This window comes from Podarcis erhardii, assembly GCF_964252035.2.
Source record: "Podarcis erhardii genome assembly, chromosome: 7".
NCBI lineage: Eukaryota > Metazoa > Chordata > Lepidosauria > Squamata > Lacertidae > Podarcis > Podarcis erhardii.
Window position 1 is genome coordinate 8,255,282 of NC_138511.1, and position 19,823 is coordinate 8,275,104.

The 19,823-nt window shown below is 48.9% G+C and overlaps 1 protein-coding gene across 1 annotated transcript in view; it reads left to right on the top strand.

Annotated features, from left to right (window-relative positions):
- The window catches only part of GFRA2 (GDNF family receptor alpha 2), a 92,280-nt gene that overhangs the window by 19,828 nt on the left and 52,629 nt on the right, over positions 1–19,823 (top strand). The window contains exons 2-3 of the mRNA XM_081868489.1: positions 1,024–1,338; positions 10,456–10,539. Coding sequence (XP_081724615.1) covers positions 1,024–1,338; positions 10,456–10,539 — 399 coding nt within the window. The remainder of the gene's footprint in view (positions 1–1,023; positions 1,339–10,455; positions 10,540–19,823) is intronic.

The window sequence follows — 19,823 nt, forward strand, 5'->3', positions numbered from 1 at the left end:
GGGAGCCGGTTGAAGTTAAATCCTTCGAAGACAGAGGTCCTTTGGCTGGGAAAGGACGATATGGGATGGGGGGGCCAACTCCCATCTCTTGCGGGGGTGCAATTAGTGCCAGCACCGTCCGTTAAGAGTTTGGGTGTAATCGTTGACACCTCTCTTTCCATGGAGGCGCAGATTGCAGCTATAACAAAGGCAGCATTTTTACATCTCCGCCAAGCTAAGCAGTTGGCTCCTTACCTCTCTCGCCCTGACCCAGCCACTGTGATCCACGCGACAGTCACCTCCAGACTGGATTATTGTAACTCGCTCTACATGGGGCTGCCCTTGAGACTGACCCAGAAACTCCAGCAGGTGCAGAATGCTGCGGCGAGACTCCTTATCGGGTCCTTGCTGCGAGATCACACCCACCCGGTGCTATACCAGCTGCACTGGCTCCCGGTGGAGTACAGGGTCAGGTTTAAGGTGCTGGTTTTAACCTTTAAAGCCCCATACGGGTTAGGACCCTTGTACCTATGGGACCACCTCTCCTGTTAAGTCCCACAGTGGAACTTACGGTCTTTAAACAAAAACATCTTGGAGGTCCCAGGCCACAGGGAGGTTAGGCTGGCCTCAACCAGAGCCAGGGCTTTTTCGGCTGTGGCTCCGATCTGGTGGAACGCTCTGTCACAAGAGACTAGGGCCCTGCGGGACTTGACATCTTTCTGCAGGGCCTGCAAGACGGAGCTGTTCCACCAGGCCTTTGGCCAAGGCACAGTCTGACCCCCTCCTTTGGTAATCCTCATTGAACTCTAGCCCAATGGTTGCCATGAATCTGATTTGAATTAATTTTATAATGAAATGATTTTAGAATGTTTCATCATTTTACTGTTGTTAGCCGCTCTGAGCCCGGCTTCGGCTGGGGAGGGTGGGATATAAATAAAAATGTTTTATTATTATTATTATTATTATTACCCAGGCTTTGGGGACGTGGTGCCCTGTGTCTCTGCTCTCTGAGCCGTTTCCCTGTGTTCTCCTCCTTGCCTGCAGACAAGATGTTGCACACCTGGGCTGCTTCTTCCTCGCTGACCACCCAGGACTTCCACACCTGGCGGATCCCTGTGGACTGTGTCCGCGCCAACGAGCTGTGTGCGGCCGAGCCCAGCTGCAGCTCCCGTTACCGCACGCTGCGCCAGTGTGTGGCTGGGCGTGACCGCAACACCATGCTGGCCAACAAAGAGTGCCAGGCAGCGCTGGAGGTGCTACAGGAGAGCCCCCTCTACGACTGCCACTGCAAGCGCGGGATGAAGAAGGAGCTCCTGTGCCTTCAGATCTACTGGAGTATCCACCTTGGCTTGACAGGGGGTAAGTACCTTCCTGGCTAGCAGGGGTGTGCATGTGTGAAACTGAGTTGATCTTTGAGAACTGGGCTGGATTGCTGTAATGCGCGCTACGTGAGGCCGCCCTTGTGCTTCATCTAGATCAGGCATCCCCAAACTCAGCCCTCCAGATGTTTCGGGACTACAACTCCCATCATCCCCAGCTAACAGGACCAGGGGTCAGGGATGATGGGATTTGTAGTCCCAAAACATCTGGAGGGCTGATCTAGATGCTGCAGCATGACTGCTGGCAGGAGTGAGGCCCTTCACCAGATGGAATAGAGTGGTACCTCTAGATGCGAACAGGATCCGTTCTGGAGCCCCATTCACATCTAGAAGCAAACGTAACCTGTGTCCACGCATCTGCACGTGCGCGGGTCACGTTTTGGCACTTTTGCTCATGCGCGTGACGTCATTTTGAGCATCTGCGCATTACTTCTGGGTTGCCGAAGAGCGCAACTTGAACGCTTTCATCCCGAAGCACATTCAACCCAAGGTATGACTGTACACAGGACATGAAAAAATAATTACCTTTTGCTTTAAGAGATTATTTTTAAAAAAACAAAACAGAAAGAAATCAGTGCCTAAAATGGCTAGTAAGCCTCTCCTTGTAAGCAGGTGAAGGAATAATTCAGGGAGTACAGTTTCAAACAGTTACGGACAGCTTAGCCACAGTAGTTCATGCACCAGTTATTTCATGGATGAGACTGCATTGCACTCTATGTAGGGCTTCTGTTGCGCTTGATCTGGAAGCTGCAGTTAGTGCAGAATGCTGCAGCACGATTGTTGACGGGAGTGAGGCCTCATCAGCACAGAACACCTTTGCTCAGGGATCTGTACTGGTTGCCAGCTTGTTACCGGGCCAAGTTCAAGGTGTTGCTATTAGTATATAAAGCCCTTATCAACTTGGGAGATCGCTTCACCCTTGTCTGCCGACATGACCGCTTCAATTGGCAGCACTGGCATTGTGAAAAGTACAGTGAAGACGCCGGCCTAATTTCAAGAGGCGGGGAGTTCCAAAGAACCAAACGATTTGAGTTCTTATAAATGCATAACAGGTATTACATGGCACCTGTACCAGTGCCAGTTGTGCAAGTCTGCATCTCGTTCTTCGATGGGAGAATCCCAGGGAAGCCTAGACCGTGCTCCTTTTGAAGAGAGGCTGGATAAGGTTTACTGTGGTGTGGACTTGGCTAAGATTGTAGGCTTTTCAAGCACATCTTCCAAGCCACATACTGGCTGCTCTTGAAGCTGCTGCTCTTGCAGACCAGGTGTGCTCCCTTTCCCATGCCTTCTTTCCCTGGCTACACCTCTTCCCCTTCCCCACCCAGTGGAGAACAAACCCTGCAACGAAACCAAATTGAAAGGGGCTTGCTTCTGCGTTGCTACAGGCAGCGAGAGGTATGACAAAGGAAGGGGGCAAAATATGGTTTGCTGTCCCTCTAATGGGCTGCCCAAGGCACCTGTCCCCCTTGGCACTCCATGCAATCCAGACTTGCAATGCCATGGCAAATTCTGAAGTGCAGGAGCTCATCAGGAGAGTCCCACATGGCCCTGCTCCCCACAGTGTGTCCAGGGATGCAGGTAATGGTGCTGATCCATTACGATGCACACATAACAGCAATCTAACTGGGGGTAAGATCCATAGAACTCTCTGCAGTTACAGGGAATCAGGCAGAGGGCCTTCTCGGTAGTGGTGCCCGCCCCGTGGAACACCCTCCCACCAGATGTCAAGGAAATAAGTAGCTATCTTATCTTTAAATGACATCTGAAGGCATCTGAAAAACTTTAGGGAAGTTTTTAATATTGAATGCTGTATTTTTTTTAACACTCGATTGGAAGCCGCCCAGAGTGGCTGGGGAAACTCAGCCAGATGGGTATAAATAAATTATTATTATTATTATTATTATTATTATTATTATTATTATTATTATTATTATTATATTCCTGACTGCAGAGGTTCAATGTGCAAAACACATGGAGATTTCACAAAAGATCTCCAGCCAGCTGAAATGCATCCTTTTGCCTTTCACTGGAAATGCAAAGAATCTTGCAAAGATTCCTCCACCAGAGAGGGTTGGACCAGATGATCTGGGGAGAGGGGGTACTTTCCGGCTTTTACAATTCTGTGATTCTAAATGTTACCATTTAAACTTTTAGCATGAAGTAGGGACCCTGCCAATGAAAAGAAAGGCAGTACCCAGCCTCTGTGTGACATTTACCTCATTATCTCAGTTTTTCTATGTTAATCTGTCACAAACAAACTAGCCCAGGAAGGTGCAGCAGCTGTAAGTAAACTGGCAGGAGGAGGGAGGAAAACAGTGGTGAAAATGGGGGTGCTCTATTGATGGATGCACCCCATTTTACACATGCAAAATCTGTGGCACAGTTTCCTGCCTCCAGCAAATGCAAGTCTCTGGGCATATTTCTCTGCACCTACAGGCAAAGGACAGTTTGCAAATGGCAAAATCTGCCCACCTGTCCAAAGTGTTGCCCCTGACCATCTGCCCAAAGGTCCTCTTTCCTCCTGGAAGGAGCCTAGCTGAGCTCCCCCCACAACCAAGGCTGCTCCCGTTCCACCTGGGTGCTTCCCCCCAGACAGTGGTGTAGCGTGGGGGGTGCAGGGGGGCCCGGCCGCACCAGGCGCAACATCTGGGGGTTAGGGTTAGGGAGTGCAAATTCATGGGTTAGGGGGCGCAAATCCATGGGTTAGGGGGCGCAAATTACTTGCCTTGCCCCGGGTGCTGACAACCCACGCTACGCCACTGCCCCCAGAGGCTATTTCTGCCTCCTCCAGCTCAGGGGAATTCCACTGCCCTTTTGATGCAAGGCAATTTTCCTAGCGAGGGGCAAAGTTTTTAAGATACCTAATTACTTATGGCCCTGGCGAGGCGATATAGAAAAAGAAGCAGCTGAGGCACCTGAACAGCAAATGTGTGATTTGTCATTGCAAGCCCAGCGAGGGGGAAATGCAAAGCTGTGGGCTGTCAGAGCTGCCCATGGAGAGACAAAGCTTTGATTCCACGCCAGCAATTCTCCAGCTTCATGGAGGCAGAAGCAAGGCTAGCCACTTAATCGATTTCATAGAATTGCTGAGTTGGAAGGAACCCCAAGTGTCATCCAGCCCAACCCCTCTGAGGTCCAGGAATCTCATTTAAAGTTTCCCTAGCAGATGGCTATCCAACCTCGGCTTAAAAACCTCAAAGGAAGGAGAGTCTGCCATCTCTCGTGGGAGTCTGTTCCACTGCTGAACGGCTCTTACCACTGAATCAGACCAAACAGCCAGTGGCGTAGCGTGGGTTGTCAGCACCCGGGGCAAGGCAAGTAATTTGCGCCCCCTAACCCATGGATTTGCGCCCCCTACCCCTACCCCTAACCCTAACCCCCAGATGTTGCGCCCGGTGCGGCCGGCCCCCCCTGCACCCCCCACGCTACGCCACTGCAAACAGCAACTGACTTTTCCATGGATTGCTGTTTGTTCCAATTCAACAGCAAAGAGCATTTTCCCAGGGGAGCTGTGGGGCAAATTGCAAAACCGTTTGGACCTGTGCCTAGAAAGCATGGGAGAAGTGGAAAACCACTTGGACCTGAGCTTTTTAAGCACGGGACAAGCAGGGGTGTGGACAAGCCCTGACAGGCAGCAGTGCTCCAGGATTTCAGGGAGGACTTCTCTCCCAACCCTTCCTGGACATTCCAGGGATTGAACCTGGTACCTTCTACATGCAAGGCAGCTGCTCTGCCACTGAGCTATGGCTGACAGACACCAGGACTTTCTAGCAATCCTTAATTTTACAATATTTTTGAAGATAAACTTTAATTTTTTTCCAATCTTCTTCCACCAACTCTTCTCCTTGGTCCCGGATTCTGCCAGTCATCTCAGCCAGTTCCATGTACTCCATCACCTTCATCTGTCATTCTTCCTGGGTGGGTAGATCTTGTGTCTTCCAATACTTTGCGATGAGTATTCTTGCTGCTGTTGTGGCGTACATAAAAAAAGTTCTATCCTCCTTTCGCACCAATTGGCCGACCATGACCAAGAGAAAGGCCTCTGGTTTCTTCTGGAAGTTATATTTAAATACCTTTTTCATTTCATTATATATCATCTCCCAGAAGGTCTTAATCTTTGGGCATGTCCACCAAAGGTGAAAGAATGTACCTTCAACCTCTTTACATTTCCAACATTTATTATCGGGCAAATGATAAATTTTTGCAAGCTTGACTGGTGTCATGTACCACCTGTATATCATTTTCATAATATTCTCTCTTAAGGCATTACATGCTGTAAACTTCATACCTGTGATCCATAACTTTTCCCAGTCAGCCATCATAATGTTATGTCCCAGATCTTGTGCCCATTTGATCATAACAGATTTAACCATTTCATCCTGAGTGTTCCATTTCAACAGCAAGTTATACATTCTTGACAAATTCTTGACAAATTCTTGACAAATTCTTAGTTTTGGGATCTAACAATTCTGTTTCCAATTTTGATTTTTCCACCTGAAAACCAATTTTCTTGTCCAAATTATAAGCCTCCATTGTTTGATAATAATGAAGCCAATCTCGCACTTTGTTTTTTAGTTTATCAAAACTCTGCAGTTTTAATCTGTCTCCTTCTTGCTCCAAAATTTCCCAATATTTCGGCCAATTTACCTCCATATTGAGTTTGATTGGCAAGCCCTAGGCTCAGTGGTTTAGACCACAGCGCCACCCGCGTCCCCAGAGTCTCTTTGGGCACGTTCAAATGACCGCTTCCTTCGCATCCAGTGCACTCCCACTGCTAAATTTAGAAGCCGCGTTCACACGATGTTAGCCACGATCCGTTTCAGTCCTGCTGTTCCTTGACAAATGCTGCTGTTTTTGAAGCCAACTTCAATCCGATTAGGAAACTGGGTGCAGAGTCAGCGGTCGGGCGAATGTCTGGCAATCCCGCGTGCACAGACAACAGCTTTGTAAATAGGAATTGTCAGGGTGGGAAACTGAAAAGGTCCTGAGATGATAGATAGATAGATAGATAGATAGATAGATAGATAGATATAGATAGATAGATATAGATAGATAGATAGATGATAGATGATAGATAGATAGATAGATAGATAGAGATAGATGATAGATAGATGATATAGATAGATAGATAGATAGATAGATAGATAGATAGATAGATAGATAATTTATTACGGTCAGAGACCAGCTTATAAAACACACTTGGGGGTACAATCCCAGAAGGAAAACAAACATTTAAAACAATGTACAACAATAAAATTAAAATTTATAAATGCAATAAGCGTATAGACACTTAAAACTTTAAGATAAGCTACTGCAGAGAGTTGATCCAGAGTCACCCATGGAACCGAGTATGGGGATTTTCTTAATGAACTAGTTTGGGTCATGGGATGGTCTGTGCCTACAGATCTATACACAGAATCTGGCGACCATCATTCAGGCATCCCAACCCTTTCTGATGGGAACGATCCTTTGTAAATGCATCTTGGAACTCTGTGGGCGGCTGGGAAATGACCTTGCTGTGTTTCAAGTCGGATTGCAGGGGGTTGGGCTCGATGACGCCTCTACAACTCTAGGATTTCCATGTGAACCTCCCCTTAAGGCTCTGTCTTTCCCTTCCCAGGCTCCCGTTCCCTATTACGAAAGGAGAGAAGCAGCCTGTGTGAGAAGCGTGCCCTTGAAAAGCAGCCTCTGTGCATGGGGGCAGCTGAGCTCGCCTGGCAATGGGGAACAATCCCCAGTACTGTAATGAAATGCATTTGTAACTGTCCAGCGAGGAGCTCCTGTGCTGGGGGCTGACCCTTCCTGGAGTGCTCCTGGCTTGCTAATAACCTTGTGTTTGAGCAGCTGAGCTTCTTAATTACAAGAGAGGAGGGGGGCAGCTGCCACATCACCTCCTCCTCCTGCAGGCTGAGAATATCTTCTGTGAATAAGCAGCCCAGGAGGAACCTGGGAGGGAGGTCTTCTCCTCCTCCACCAGAGTCTTTCCATCCTTTGAGCTTGTTTTGCAACTCCTGATCGCAAAGGGTGGAACAAGTAAATCAGGGGTTGGCAACCTAAGGCCCATGGGCCACAAGCAGCCCACGGAGGTCGTTTAACCGGCCCCCGAGCCGCCCCTGAACTGAGCTGCCCACTCAGTGAGTCCCCACACGCTGCGCTAAATTGTGTCTGCATGTGCGTGCACTCACATGGATGCGCAATCCGGCCTACAGAGGGATCTCTGCTGGAGTGAACCAGCCCAGGTGATGTAAACCTTGCTGACCCCTGAAGTAAATGATCAAGGGTCTGGAAACAAAGCCTTAGGAGGAGGAACAGTTGACACTACCTGGACACTGAGGTCCAGCGCCGAGGGCCTTCTGGCGGTTCCCTCACTGCGAGAAGTCAAGTTACAGGGAACCAGGCAGAGGGCCTTCTCGGTAGTGGCGCCCTCCCTGTGGAACGCCCTCCCACCAGATGTCAAAGAGAAAAACAACTACCAGACATCTGAAGGCAGCCCTGTTTAGGGAAGCTTTTAATGTTTGATGCATTACTGTATTTTAATATTTTGTTGGAAGCCACCCAGATTGGATGGGGTAACCCAGCCAGATCGGCGGAGTGTAAATAATAATAATAATAATAATAATAATAATAATAATAATTAATTAGACTTATTTAGCCTGGAGAAGGGAAGGCTGACAGGTGACATGATAGCCATCTCCAGATACCCGAAGGGCTATCATATGCAGGATGGAGCAATCTTGTTTTCTGCTGCTCCAGAGGGGAAGACCTGAACCAATGGGTCCAATTTAGGGGAAGGAGAGTCCGTCTAAACAATAGGAAGAACTTTTCGGTGGCAAAAGCTCTTTGCCTATGGAACAGACTACTTCAGAAGGTGGCGGGCTATCCGTTGTAGGGTGCTCGCTTTGGCAGCACATATACCATGGGTTAAACCACTGAGCCTAGGACTTGCCGATCAGAAGGTCGGCGGTTTGAATCCCCACGACGGGGTGAGCTCCCGTTGCTCAGTCCCTGCTCCTGCCAACCTAGCAGTTCAAAAGCACGTCAAAGTGCAAGTAGATAAATAGGTACCACTCCAGCGGGAAGGTAAATGGCATTTCCGTGAGCGATACAGAGAAGACTCTCCTTTGTAGGAGGTTTTTAAACAGATGGTGGATGGCCAGGGATTCTTTAGCTTTGATTCCTGCATTGCAGAGGATTGGACTAGATGGCCTTTGGGGTTCCTTCCAACTCTAAAATTCTATGGTTTAAAGTGGCGTCAGGACTAAGAGCTGCTGAAATCCATGGTTTAAACTGGGGCCCTCTCTCCTCTGGATTGCTTCCGTGCCCCTCTGGTCTGGTGTGTGAATCACGGTCACACCAGGGCTTCAGAGGCGAATTGGGAATGCAAGGGCTCCCAGATGCATCTGAAATGCCTTGCCTGAGCAGCTTCAGGGGCCGTTCAATCAAGCTACGTAGGCTCTTGATGCTTAGAACTGTCCGTGTTAAAATAGCCTTTGCCTCTTTCATGCTTGCAACAACCCTGTGAGGCTGTCAGTCCTGTTTCATAGGTCAGATATCAAGAAAAAGGGGGCAAGAGAGCTTTATCTGGAGAAAAGTGTTTGTGAGCTGAATCTGATTTCACAGATCAGCTAAGGCCAACTCATGGTATCTGCTGAGCCACATCACCCTGTTATCCAATCAGTGGAGGTGGTGCTGTTATAGGTACCATGCAATACCCATTCCACATTTGCAAGAGGTTGGTATTTTAGTGTGGTGGAACCTACACTCTGGAACTCCCTGCCTATTGACATCAGACAGGCGTCTTCAGACAGGATCACACTTCAAAACGACCTTGACAGATTAGAGAACTGGGCCAAAACAAACAAGATGAATTTTAACAGGGATAAATGTAAAGTATTGCACTTGGGCAAAAAAAATGAGAGGCACAAATACAAGATGGGTGACACCTGGCTTGAGAGCAGTACATGTGAAAAGGATCTAGGAGTCTTGGTTGACCACAAACTTGACATGAGCCAACAGTGTGACGCGGCAGCTAAAAAAGCCAGTGCAATTCTGGGCTGCATCAATAGGAGTATAGCATCTAGATCAAGGGAAGTAATAGTGCCACTGTATTCTGCTCTGGTCAGACCTCACCTGGAGTACTGTGTCCAGTTCTGGGCACCACAGTTCAAGAAGGACACTGACAAACTGGAACGTGTCCAGAGGAGGGCAACCAAAATGGTCAAAGGCCTGGAAATGATGCCTTATGAGGAACGGCTAAGGGAGCTGGGCATGTTTAGCCTGGAGAAGAGGAGGTTAAGGGGTGATATGATAGCCATGTTCAAATATATAAAAGGATGTCACATAGAGGAGGGAGAAAGGTTGTTTTCTGCTGCTCCAGAGAAGCAAACACGGAGCAATGGTTCCAAACTACAAGAAAAAAGATTCCACCTAAACATTAGGAAGAACTTCCTGACAGTAAGAGCCGTTTGACAGTGGAATTTGCTGCCAAGGAGTGTGGTGGAGTCTCCTTCTTTGGAGGTCTTTAAGCAGAGGAAGTGTGAAGTCTGAAGAAGTCTGAAGTCTGAAGTCTGAAGAAGTGTGCATGCACACGAAAGCTCATACCTAGAACTAACTCAGTTGGTCTTTAAGGTGCTACTGGAAGGAATTTTTTTATTTTGTTTTAAGCAGAGGCTTGACAACCATATGTCAGGAGTGCTCTGATGGTGTTTCCTGCTTGGCAGGGGGTTGGACTCGATGGCCCTTGTGGTCTCTTCCAACTCTATGATTCTATGATTCCTCTTTTTGGTGCCTGTTAAAAACATCCTTGTTTAGACAAACCTGCCCAGATCTTTAGAAAGTTGGTGTGAGTTTTAATCTGTGCTTAGTCTATTGTCATTATAAATTCTCCAATGCCTTAAATTGTTGTTGTTAATTTTTCTGATTAACAATGCTATTGATTCAGGTTTTTGGTCAACTGCTTTGAGTTTGTTTTCACAAGAAAGAAATCGCAGATTAACAGGGATCCAGGGATCTGTGGCTCTCTGCCCCCACCCCGTGCAAAAGCAAAAGGACATTATGAGTTTCTAAGAGTCTCTCTTTCTCCTCCTTCTCATTCCAGGAGAAGAGTTTTATGAAGCTTCCCCCTACGAACCAGTCACCTCTCGTCTCACTGATATATTCAGACTCGCTTCAATTGTCTCAGGTAAGAGAGGCCAAGGGAAAAAGGCTTCCTGGCCATTTCCATTTGCTGTTTTCTATCCAGGAGAACCAACACTCTCTCGTGGGAGTTCAGGGCTGTCTGTGTATGTACACATGGCACTTTAAAGCAGATCTGGTTCATCCCATCAGGGCCAGCCCTACAATGAGGCAGAATGAAGCAGCTGCCTCAGGCGGCAGATGCTGAGGTGGGGCAGGGAGTGAACAGAGCTGTGATTGCCACATGACCTGCCCTGTAGCCCCTAGGCTAGCCTTTTGCCCTCGAGGGTAGCCGTTTCACCAGTATTAAAGCAGGATTCAACTACCAGTCCAGTTGGCTTCAGGACGGGCCGTGGAGGAGGGCGCCATCTTGTTTTTTGCCTCAGGCAACAAAATGTATTTTCCTTAGCTACTGTTTTGTGCATGTCTGGTATATTGGAAACTGGTATCTTGAAAATGATTTAGAAATTGGCTGGGTGCACAGTGGGCCTCGAGTTTCCAGAACTCAGGGCAGGTGGGGAGACCCACAGGCAGTGCAAAGGCACCCCTTCCTGAGAAACATGGAGATGTTCAACGGAGAGCGTTGTGTGCGAGCAAATGCTCACAAGAGAAATTGGATGTGTGCAACTTTTGAATATGCTGTGTGCCTGAGACAGAGCAGGGCTCCTTCTCCTCTCCTCCTTCTCCCCATGGCAGCTCCAGGGTTTTCCTGGCCCCGGAGCACCACTGGGCAGTCAGACAGGCGCTCTCACTCCCGGCTTGATTTGGGTCGCGGGGGGTGGAAAGCGGTTCCCCCAGTTGACGCACTGGGCACCCCCGGTTCCCCTTTGGTAGTGGCAGCGGCGGCAGCGGCAGTCTCAGCAGCCCGGAGCCAGCCTGGTAGCACAGTTGGCTCTGGCTGGCTTCAGGAGCTGCTCACTGCCATGGTGCCCACCATTTTGCCTCACTGGAAGTCCCCATATGATGTGTCTTGTGCCGTTGAACCAATCACGCAACATTCATTCCCTACTAATAAATCTACAAGGGATGCGGGTGGCGCTGTGGGTTAAACCACAGAGCCTAGGACTTGCCGATCAGAAGGTCAGCGGTTCGAATCCCCATGATGGGGTGAGCTCCCGTTGCTCGGTCCCTGCTCCTGCCAACCTAGCAGTTTGAAAGCAATTCAAAGTGCAATTAGATAAATAGGTACTGCTCTGGTGGGAAGGTAAACGGTGTTTCTGTGTGCTGCTCTGGTTCGCCAGAAGTGTCTTAGTCATGCTGGCCACATGACCTGGAAGCTGTCTGCGGACAAACACCGGCTCCCTTGGCCAATAAAGCAAGATGAGCGCCGCAATCCCAGAGTCAGCCACGTCTGGACCTAATGGTCAGGAGTCCCTTTACCTTTACTTAATAAATCTACAACACTTAAAATATAAATCCGGGGAAATTCCAGGGACAGATATGAAAATCTTGGGACTGTCCCCGGGAAACGGGGATGTCTGGTAACCATAGATTAGACACCATGGCTCAGCTCTGCCATCGCAGTTGGAGGCAGCAGTGCTTCTGAATCTCAGTTGCTGGAAACCAGTGGCGTAGCGTGGGTTGTCAGCCCCCGGGGCAAGGCAAGTAATTTGCGCCCCCTAACCCGCACACCTGGCACCCCCCCACCACAGTGGGGGGTGACCCGGCGGGTCGGATCAGATTCGCACAGCAGTGAGAGAGAAAGAGTGAGTCAGGTAGGGGCAGAGAGCTGCGAGTGCGAGCACGCCCCCCAAATGTTGCGCCCGGTGCGGCCGGCCCCCCCTGCACCCCCCACGATACGCCACTGCTGGAAACCCCAGGAGGGGAGAGGGCTCTTGTACTCAGGTCCTGCTTGCAGGTTTCCCCCAGGCATCTGGTCGTCCACTGCAAGAAAAGGATGCAGGGCTAGATTGGCCATTGGCCTAATCCAGCAGCCTCTTCTAATGTGTGTGACCTGCCTTGGTCTTCCTTCTGTGACATCCAGTCATCCCTCAAAACAAGTTTGTTGAATGGGTGAGCATTGACGTTATACAGTGGTGCCCCGCAAGACGAATGCCTTGCAAGACGGAAAACCCGCTAGACGAAAGAGTTTTCCGTTTTGGAGGCGCTTCACAAAACGAATTTCCTATGGGCTTGCTTCGCAAGACGAAAATGTCTTGCGAGTTCCTGCGGGTTTTTCTTCCTTTCCCCCCCTTTTTCTAAGCCGCTTATCTGCTTATCCGCTAAGCCTCTAAGCCACTGAAAGCCGCTAATAGCGCTAATCCGCTAAGCTGTCAATGGGCTTGCTTTGCAAGACGAAAAAATCGCTAGACGAAGAGACTCGTGGAATGGATTCTTTTCGTCTTGCGAGGCACCACTGAACATCTGTTAACTCCTGATCCTGCATATTAATAATAATAATAATAATAATAATAAGAAGAAGAAGAAGAAGAAGAAGAAGAAGAAGAAGAAGAAGAAGTTTTATTTATACTCCGCCCTCCCCAGCCAAGACTGGGGCTCAGGGTGGCTAACACCAGATACAAAAACAATTGATCGAAATACAACTTAAAAAACAAGATTAAAATGCAGCATTAAAATACAGCCTCCTTTCAGTAGAAACTCAAATGAAAGACTTTTTTGGGGATGAAAACGCCAAGTCTTCACCAAGGCTAACTATCCAGACTGGTCCTACATGGGCCAGAAAAAAGCCAGGGAAGTCCCCAAATAGGAGTTCCATCACAGAAGGAGAAAGGAAAAAAAGAAAGAGGGGGAGGGAATCAAATGAATTCTAAGCCAAAGGCCAGGTGGAACAACTCTGTCTTACAGGCCCTGCGGAAAGAAATTAGATCCTGCAGGGCCCTGGTCTCAAAAGACAGAGCGTTCCACCAGGCTGGAGCCAGTGTTGAACAGGCCCTGGCTCTGGTTGAGGCTAATCTAACTTCCTTAGGGCCCGGGACCTCTAGGGTGTTGCTATTTATGGACCTTAAGGTCGTCCCTGGGGCATACCGGCAGAGGCGGTCCCGTAGGTACAAGGGTCCTAGACCGTGAAGGGCTTTAAAGGTCAAAACCAGCACCTTAAATCTGACCCTGTACTCCACTTAAGGCTCTTGCAGCCATCTTCTGCATCAGCTTCTGGACCATAGCTGTCAACCGTCCCTTATTTGGTGGGAAAGTCCCTTATCCCAGCGCCATGTCCCGCTGCTGTCCCTTATTGATGATGTCCCTTAAATTTCCCGGGTTTCAAAGGAAGCAGCTCCTCTCCCTCCCTCCCTCCCTGCCGGCCAGGGAGGAGGGAGGCTCCAACTGTGTTGCTTGGCTGCATTGCTCACCCAATAAGGAGTCTAAGAACGACTGGGGGGTGGAGCTTGCATGCCTTGTGCCGATCAAATTGGCTGCATTGCCTGGGGACTCGCCTTTGCTCAGCGCTTCCCAGCAGAGAGGTGATGGTGGTTTTCCTTGCTGCATCCCCTTTGCCGGGTTGCTGTGCTGTGGGAACCACCGCTTGAGGCTTCGTTTGGCTGCTGGTTGACTAAAATCCCTTATTTTGGCTGCTGATCCCTTATTTTCGAGGCTGCTGGTCCCTTATTTTCAAATCTGTAAATTGACAGCTATGTTCTGGACCACTTCCTATATTACTCACCACGGCAACGCAGCCTGGACATAACTAGAGCATGGATCCCTTGGTGGTCTGGTCATCCCTTTCCAGGAATCGAGAGCAGGCAAAAGGCACCTTGTGTCAGCAAAGTGGGGCAAAACAACCCTTCCCCCACCCCACCCCAGTTCAGGAGCAGATTCTTTGCTTCTCAGACTCAACTTCAAGCCACTGACTCAGCATTCAATGGTCTTGGCTAGGAAGGATGCCAGAAAGAGTACTTTGCCCCTCCCCTTCCAAGGAGGCAGGGTGGCATCCAGCTGACTTCATTTGCATTTTTCTGGTAGGCCTGGAAGGGGGGGGGGGACTTGTCTCCTAGTGGAGTGGTGAAATCCACCCTCCTTCTCTCACCAGGTGCATTTAAATCCTACTCACTCCAGGCATTGATGTCTTTCCTTTGATCGTCCTGCCATGATACTAAGTAGCCTGGGTAAATACAGAAGCTGTTTTTAATTATGATATGTGGAATGTTTAGAGCACATTTGACATGGAAACAGAATATCCAGATATGGCAGCAATAAAGGCATGTAAATATTGGAGAGAAGAATAACCTCAAATAAAGGTAAAGGGTAAAGGGACCCCTGACCATTAGGTCCAGTTGCGGACGGCTCTGGGGTTGCGGCGCTCATCTCGCTTTATTGGCCGAGGGAGCTGGAGTACAGCTTCCGGGTCATGTGGCCAGCATGACTAAGCTGCTTCTGGCGAACCAGAGCAGTGCACGGAAACGCCGTTTACCTTCCCGCCGGAGTGGTACCTATTTATCTACTTGCACTTTGACGTGCTTTTGAACTGCTAGGTTGGCAGGAGCAGGAACCGAGCAACGGGAGCTCACCCCGTTGTGGGGATTCGAACCGCCAACCTTCTGATCAGCAAGTCCTAGGCTCTGTGGTTTAACCCGTGTCCCAACCACAAATACCAGTCAGGTTAAAAAAAAAGTGAGGGTGAGTGTCTGTTGATTCTGCCCTCTTAGAATCATAGAGTTGAAAGGGACCCCAAGGTTCATCTAGCCGAACCCCTAGCTAATTAATCCCTGACAGATGGCCATCCAACCTCTGCTTAAAAGGAAGAAGAATCCACCACTTTCCAAAGGCATATTTTCCAATGTTTAATATCTCTTTGCCCTCAGGAAGTTCTTCCTAATGTTTATTCAGAATCTCCTTTCTTGAAACCAAAGTTTGGAACCTGATGGCCAGCGGGGGGAGGAAGGAGTTGGGTTGTTTCAACATAGGTGGGACCTGACTGCTACCAGATGTCAGAAGCACGAGTATTTACTAGCAATGCCCCACATTCTGAGCTCTGTGCAAATGTAATAATAATAATAATAATAATAATAATAATAATAATAATAACAACAACAACAACAACAATAACAATAACAATAACAACAACAACTTTTTATTTATATCCCGCCCTCCCCAGCCGAAGCCGGGCTCAGAGCTGCTAACAACAATAAAAGTAACACAGCATTCTAAAATCAATTCATTCTAAAATTAATTCAGAATCAAATTAATGGCGACCATTGGGCTAGAGGGGGTCAGACTGTGCCTTGGCCAAAGGCTTGGTGGAACAGCTCCGTCTTGCAGGCCCTGCAGAAAGATGTCAAGTCCCGCAGGGCCCTAGTCTCTTGTGACAGAGCGTTCCACCAGATCGGGGCCACGGCCGAAAAAGCCCTGGCTCTGGTTGAGGCCAGCCTAACCTCCCTGTGGCCTGGGACCTCCAAGATGTTTTTATTTGAAGACCGAAAGTTCTCTGTGGGGTGTACCAGGAGACGCGGTCCTGTGGGTACGAGGGTCCTAGGACGCATAGGGCTTTAAAGGTTAAAATCAGCACCTTGAACCTGACCCTGTACTCCACTGGGAGCCAGTGCAGCTGGTATAGCACCGGGTGAATGTGATCCCACGGTGAGGACCCCGTAAGGAGTCTCGCCGCGGCATTCTGCACCCGCTGGAGTTTCTGGGTCAGTCTCAAGGGCAGCCCCACTTGTGCCATCATTCATGAAACTGGAATGAATCAAGAGCCTTATTCTCAGCTTACGTCTGCATGCAATCTAAACATTTTATTTCACAAAGCTTTTGAGATCTGGACTGGCTAGCGATGGGACTGGACTCCAAGTCCCAGCAGCCAGCCTGACCAGTTGCCAGGGGTAATGGGAATTGTAGTCCCACAGCATCCTTGTGGGTTCATTCTGCTTTTGGTGGCAATGTTGCTGTGCTGTTTATCCCTTTATTCATTGCCAAATTATTTTATTAATGCTTTTCCTAGTTGCATGCTTTAAATTTGGGTGATGCTGTGGACATTTTGGCTGGACAGTAGCAGATAAATGCTTCAAAGCAATAAATAAATGCTGAACTTGATTCTGTAAACGAGGTTGCAAAGATTATGAGCTGACGACAGCTGATGGCAACCCAGAGAGGCAGAATAATAAATATAGCCAATGACTAATACTTGATCTTAGAGGGAAAGTCAGTTTCCATCGTCACGTGGGTGCATGCTCGTGGCATTTTAATGTCATAAGAACATAAGCAGAGCCTGCTAGATCAGGCTGGGGGCCTATCTAGTCCAGCATCCTGCTTTCAAAGTGACCAACTAGATCCCCTGTGAGAAACCCGCAAGCAGAATTCAAGAACGAGAGCCCTCTCCCCTCCTGTGGCTTCCCGTGACTGATATTCAGAAGTATTGCTGCCTTTGTCTGTGGAGGCAGAGCAGAGTCATCATGGCTTGGTAGCCATCGAAAGCCCTCTTCTAAAGCCATCCAAGTTGGTGGCCATTCCTGACTCCTGTGGAAGTGGGTTCCATAGTTTAACTCAGGGGTTCCCAAACTAAGGCCCGCGGGCTGGAAAAGGCCCAAGGGACTCGTTTATCCGGCCCGCGGTGACCCCACTACCCGCTGCAACCGCCCGCTCTTACTGGCGCTGCGCTACGCGGCTGCCCACTTCTGGGTTGGAGGAGCACCGGAAATAGCTTGTGCACATGCGCATGCGTTATTTGCGCATGCACAAGCGTTATTTCCAGTGCACATCTGGGTCAGAGGAGGCTCCTGCACATGTGCACAAGCTATTTCTGGTGCTCCTCCGACCCGGAAGTGTGCCAGAAATAGCGTGTGCACACACGTTTGGGCATGCGCTCCCCTGCGCGATCGGCGCTGGAGAGACCAGCCCGAGGTGCAGTAAGTTTGCTGACCCCTGGTTTTACTGCACAGTGCATGAAGAACTTTATTTTATCTGTTCTGAATCTTCCAGCAATCAGCTTCACTGGGTGACCTTGAGTTCTAGTGTGGTGTAGTGGTTAAGAGTGGTAGACTCGTAATCTGGTGAACCAGGTTCGCTTCCCCGCTCCTCCACATGCAGCTGCTGGGTGACCTTGGGCCAGTCACACTTCTCTGAAGTCTCTCAGCCCCACTCATCTCACAGAGTGTTTGTTGTGGGGGAGGAAGGGAAAGGAGAATGTTAGCCGCTTTGAGACTCCTTCGGGTAGTGATCAAGCGGGATATCAAATCCAAACTCTTCTTCTTATGAGAGAGGGAGACAAAAATTTTCCCTGCCCACCATGCCTACCATGCCCTCCATGCCATGTATAACTGTATGCATGTCCAAGCAGACCTTTGGGAAATTCCTTCAAGAAAGCTGTGGCTCAGGAGGGCAGCCATGCAGCCCCATTGATTGCCCTGTGGTTTGTGTGGGCTCTTTCCTGGAGGTGCTGGGGTTGGGGGCCGCCAAGGAACCTGCTATGTGCGTGTGTGTGTTGTGCTCGGCAGTGTGAACTGGATGTGCTCAGACAATGCCCCATACACAGAGTTGCCCCGAAGGGCTGGCGGGCTGCTTTGGTCCTCCCCTCCCCTCCCCTCCTAATTCTGTGGGCAGGAAATATGAATTGACATTCAGGAGGAAATCTGCAAAACTCCCTTCCAAGAAATGCAGCGCTTAGATTCCAGTCGACAATACTTTTCTTTTTTCCCCGCTCTGAAGCAAATCCCCATCAATAAACTATTTAGCTGGTGGAAAATAAGGAATGGGCCGTGTTTGGCATCAAGAAGCATTAGCGCTTGGATGTATTTATTCTGGATCTCATCGCCGAAAATATTTTCAGGAAGCGTGTATGCGTGTGGGTGGGGGGCGGGGGCTGAGAGCTGGGGGGCGGTTGTCTTTGCACAAGGAAAGAAGAAACTAAACGTTGGATAGCGTCGCTTTTCCAGCTGCACGGGGATGTAAAACGATTACCCTCAGGTTGGATCCAAAGGCAGATGTGGAAAACATGCTATTTAAATTTCAAAACCTCCCACCTCCTCGCCCGGCGGCTGTCAAACCTGCTAAGTCTCACCACAAAGCAGGTTAGCAATGGAGCTCAGCTTTTCAAAGCTTTCTTTTGCAAAACCAAGGAGCCCCTTGGGACATGCTGGGGATGGCAGCTGGACAGGCAGGTTGGAAGCTGGGGTGGCTCCAGATGCTGTCCCTGTGGGGGGGCATGGCATGTTCTATAGGCAGGGACACAAGGCCCCCTTACCTGCTGAGCATAGGCCAAATGCCTGGGAGCCCAGGCATGACTGTAGCATCATCTGCAAAGCATGGGATGTCAAAGCATCCGAATAACAATGACAATTTATTTATTTATTTACCGTATTTTTTGCTCTATAAGACTCACTTTTTCCCTCCTAAAAAGTAAGGGGAAATGTGTGTGCGTCTTATGGAGTGAATGCAGGCTGCACAGCTATCCCAGAAGCCAGAACAGCAAGAGGGATTGCTGCTTTCACTGCGCAGCGTTTCCTCTTGCTGTTCTGGCTTCTGAGATTCAGAATATATTTTTTTCTTGTTTTCCTTCTCCAAAAACTAGGTGCGTCTTGTGGTCTGGTGCGTCTTATAGAGCGAGAAATACGGTATATCCTGCCTTTTCCCCAGACCAAGGCTCAAGACCATGGGTAGGCAAACTAAGGCCTGGGGGCCGGATCCGGCCAAATCGCCTTCTAAATCCGGCCCATGGACAGTCCGGGAATCAGCATGTTTTTACACGAGTAGAATGTGCCATAATAATAATAATAATAATAATAATAATAATAATAATAATAATAATAATTTATTATTTATACCCCACCCATCTGGCTGAGTTTCCCCAGCCACTCTGGGCGGCTTCCAATCAAGTGTTAAAAACAATACAGCATTAAATATTAAAAACTTCCCTAAACAGGGCTGCCTTCAGATGTCTTTTAAAGATAGGATAGCTGCTTATTTCCTTCACATCTGAAGGAATAAGGCGTTCCACAGGGCGGGCGCCACTACTGAGAAGGCCCTGTGCCTGGTTCCCTGTAACTTGGCTTCTTGCAGTGAGGGAACCGCCAGAAGGCCCTCGGCTCTGGATCTCAGTGTCCGGGCTGGGTTATTTGTGGGGCCTGCCTGGTGTTTTTACATGAGTAGATTGTGTCCTTTTATTTAAAATGCATCTCTGGGATATTTGTGGGGCATAGGAATTCGTTCATTCCCCCCCAAAAAAATATAGTACGGCCCACCACAAGGTCTGAGGGACAGTGGACTGGCCCCCTGCTGAAAAAGTTTGCTGACCCCTGCTCAAGACGGCTCCCAGATTAAAATACAAAAACACAGGTAAAACAGAAGAAGCTAAGAACATAGAAAGGATAATCATTACAAAACAACAACAATTAAACAGTAAAA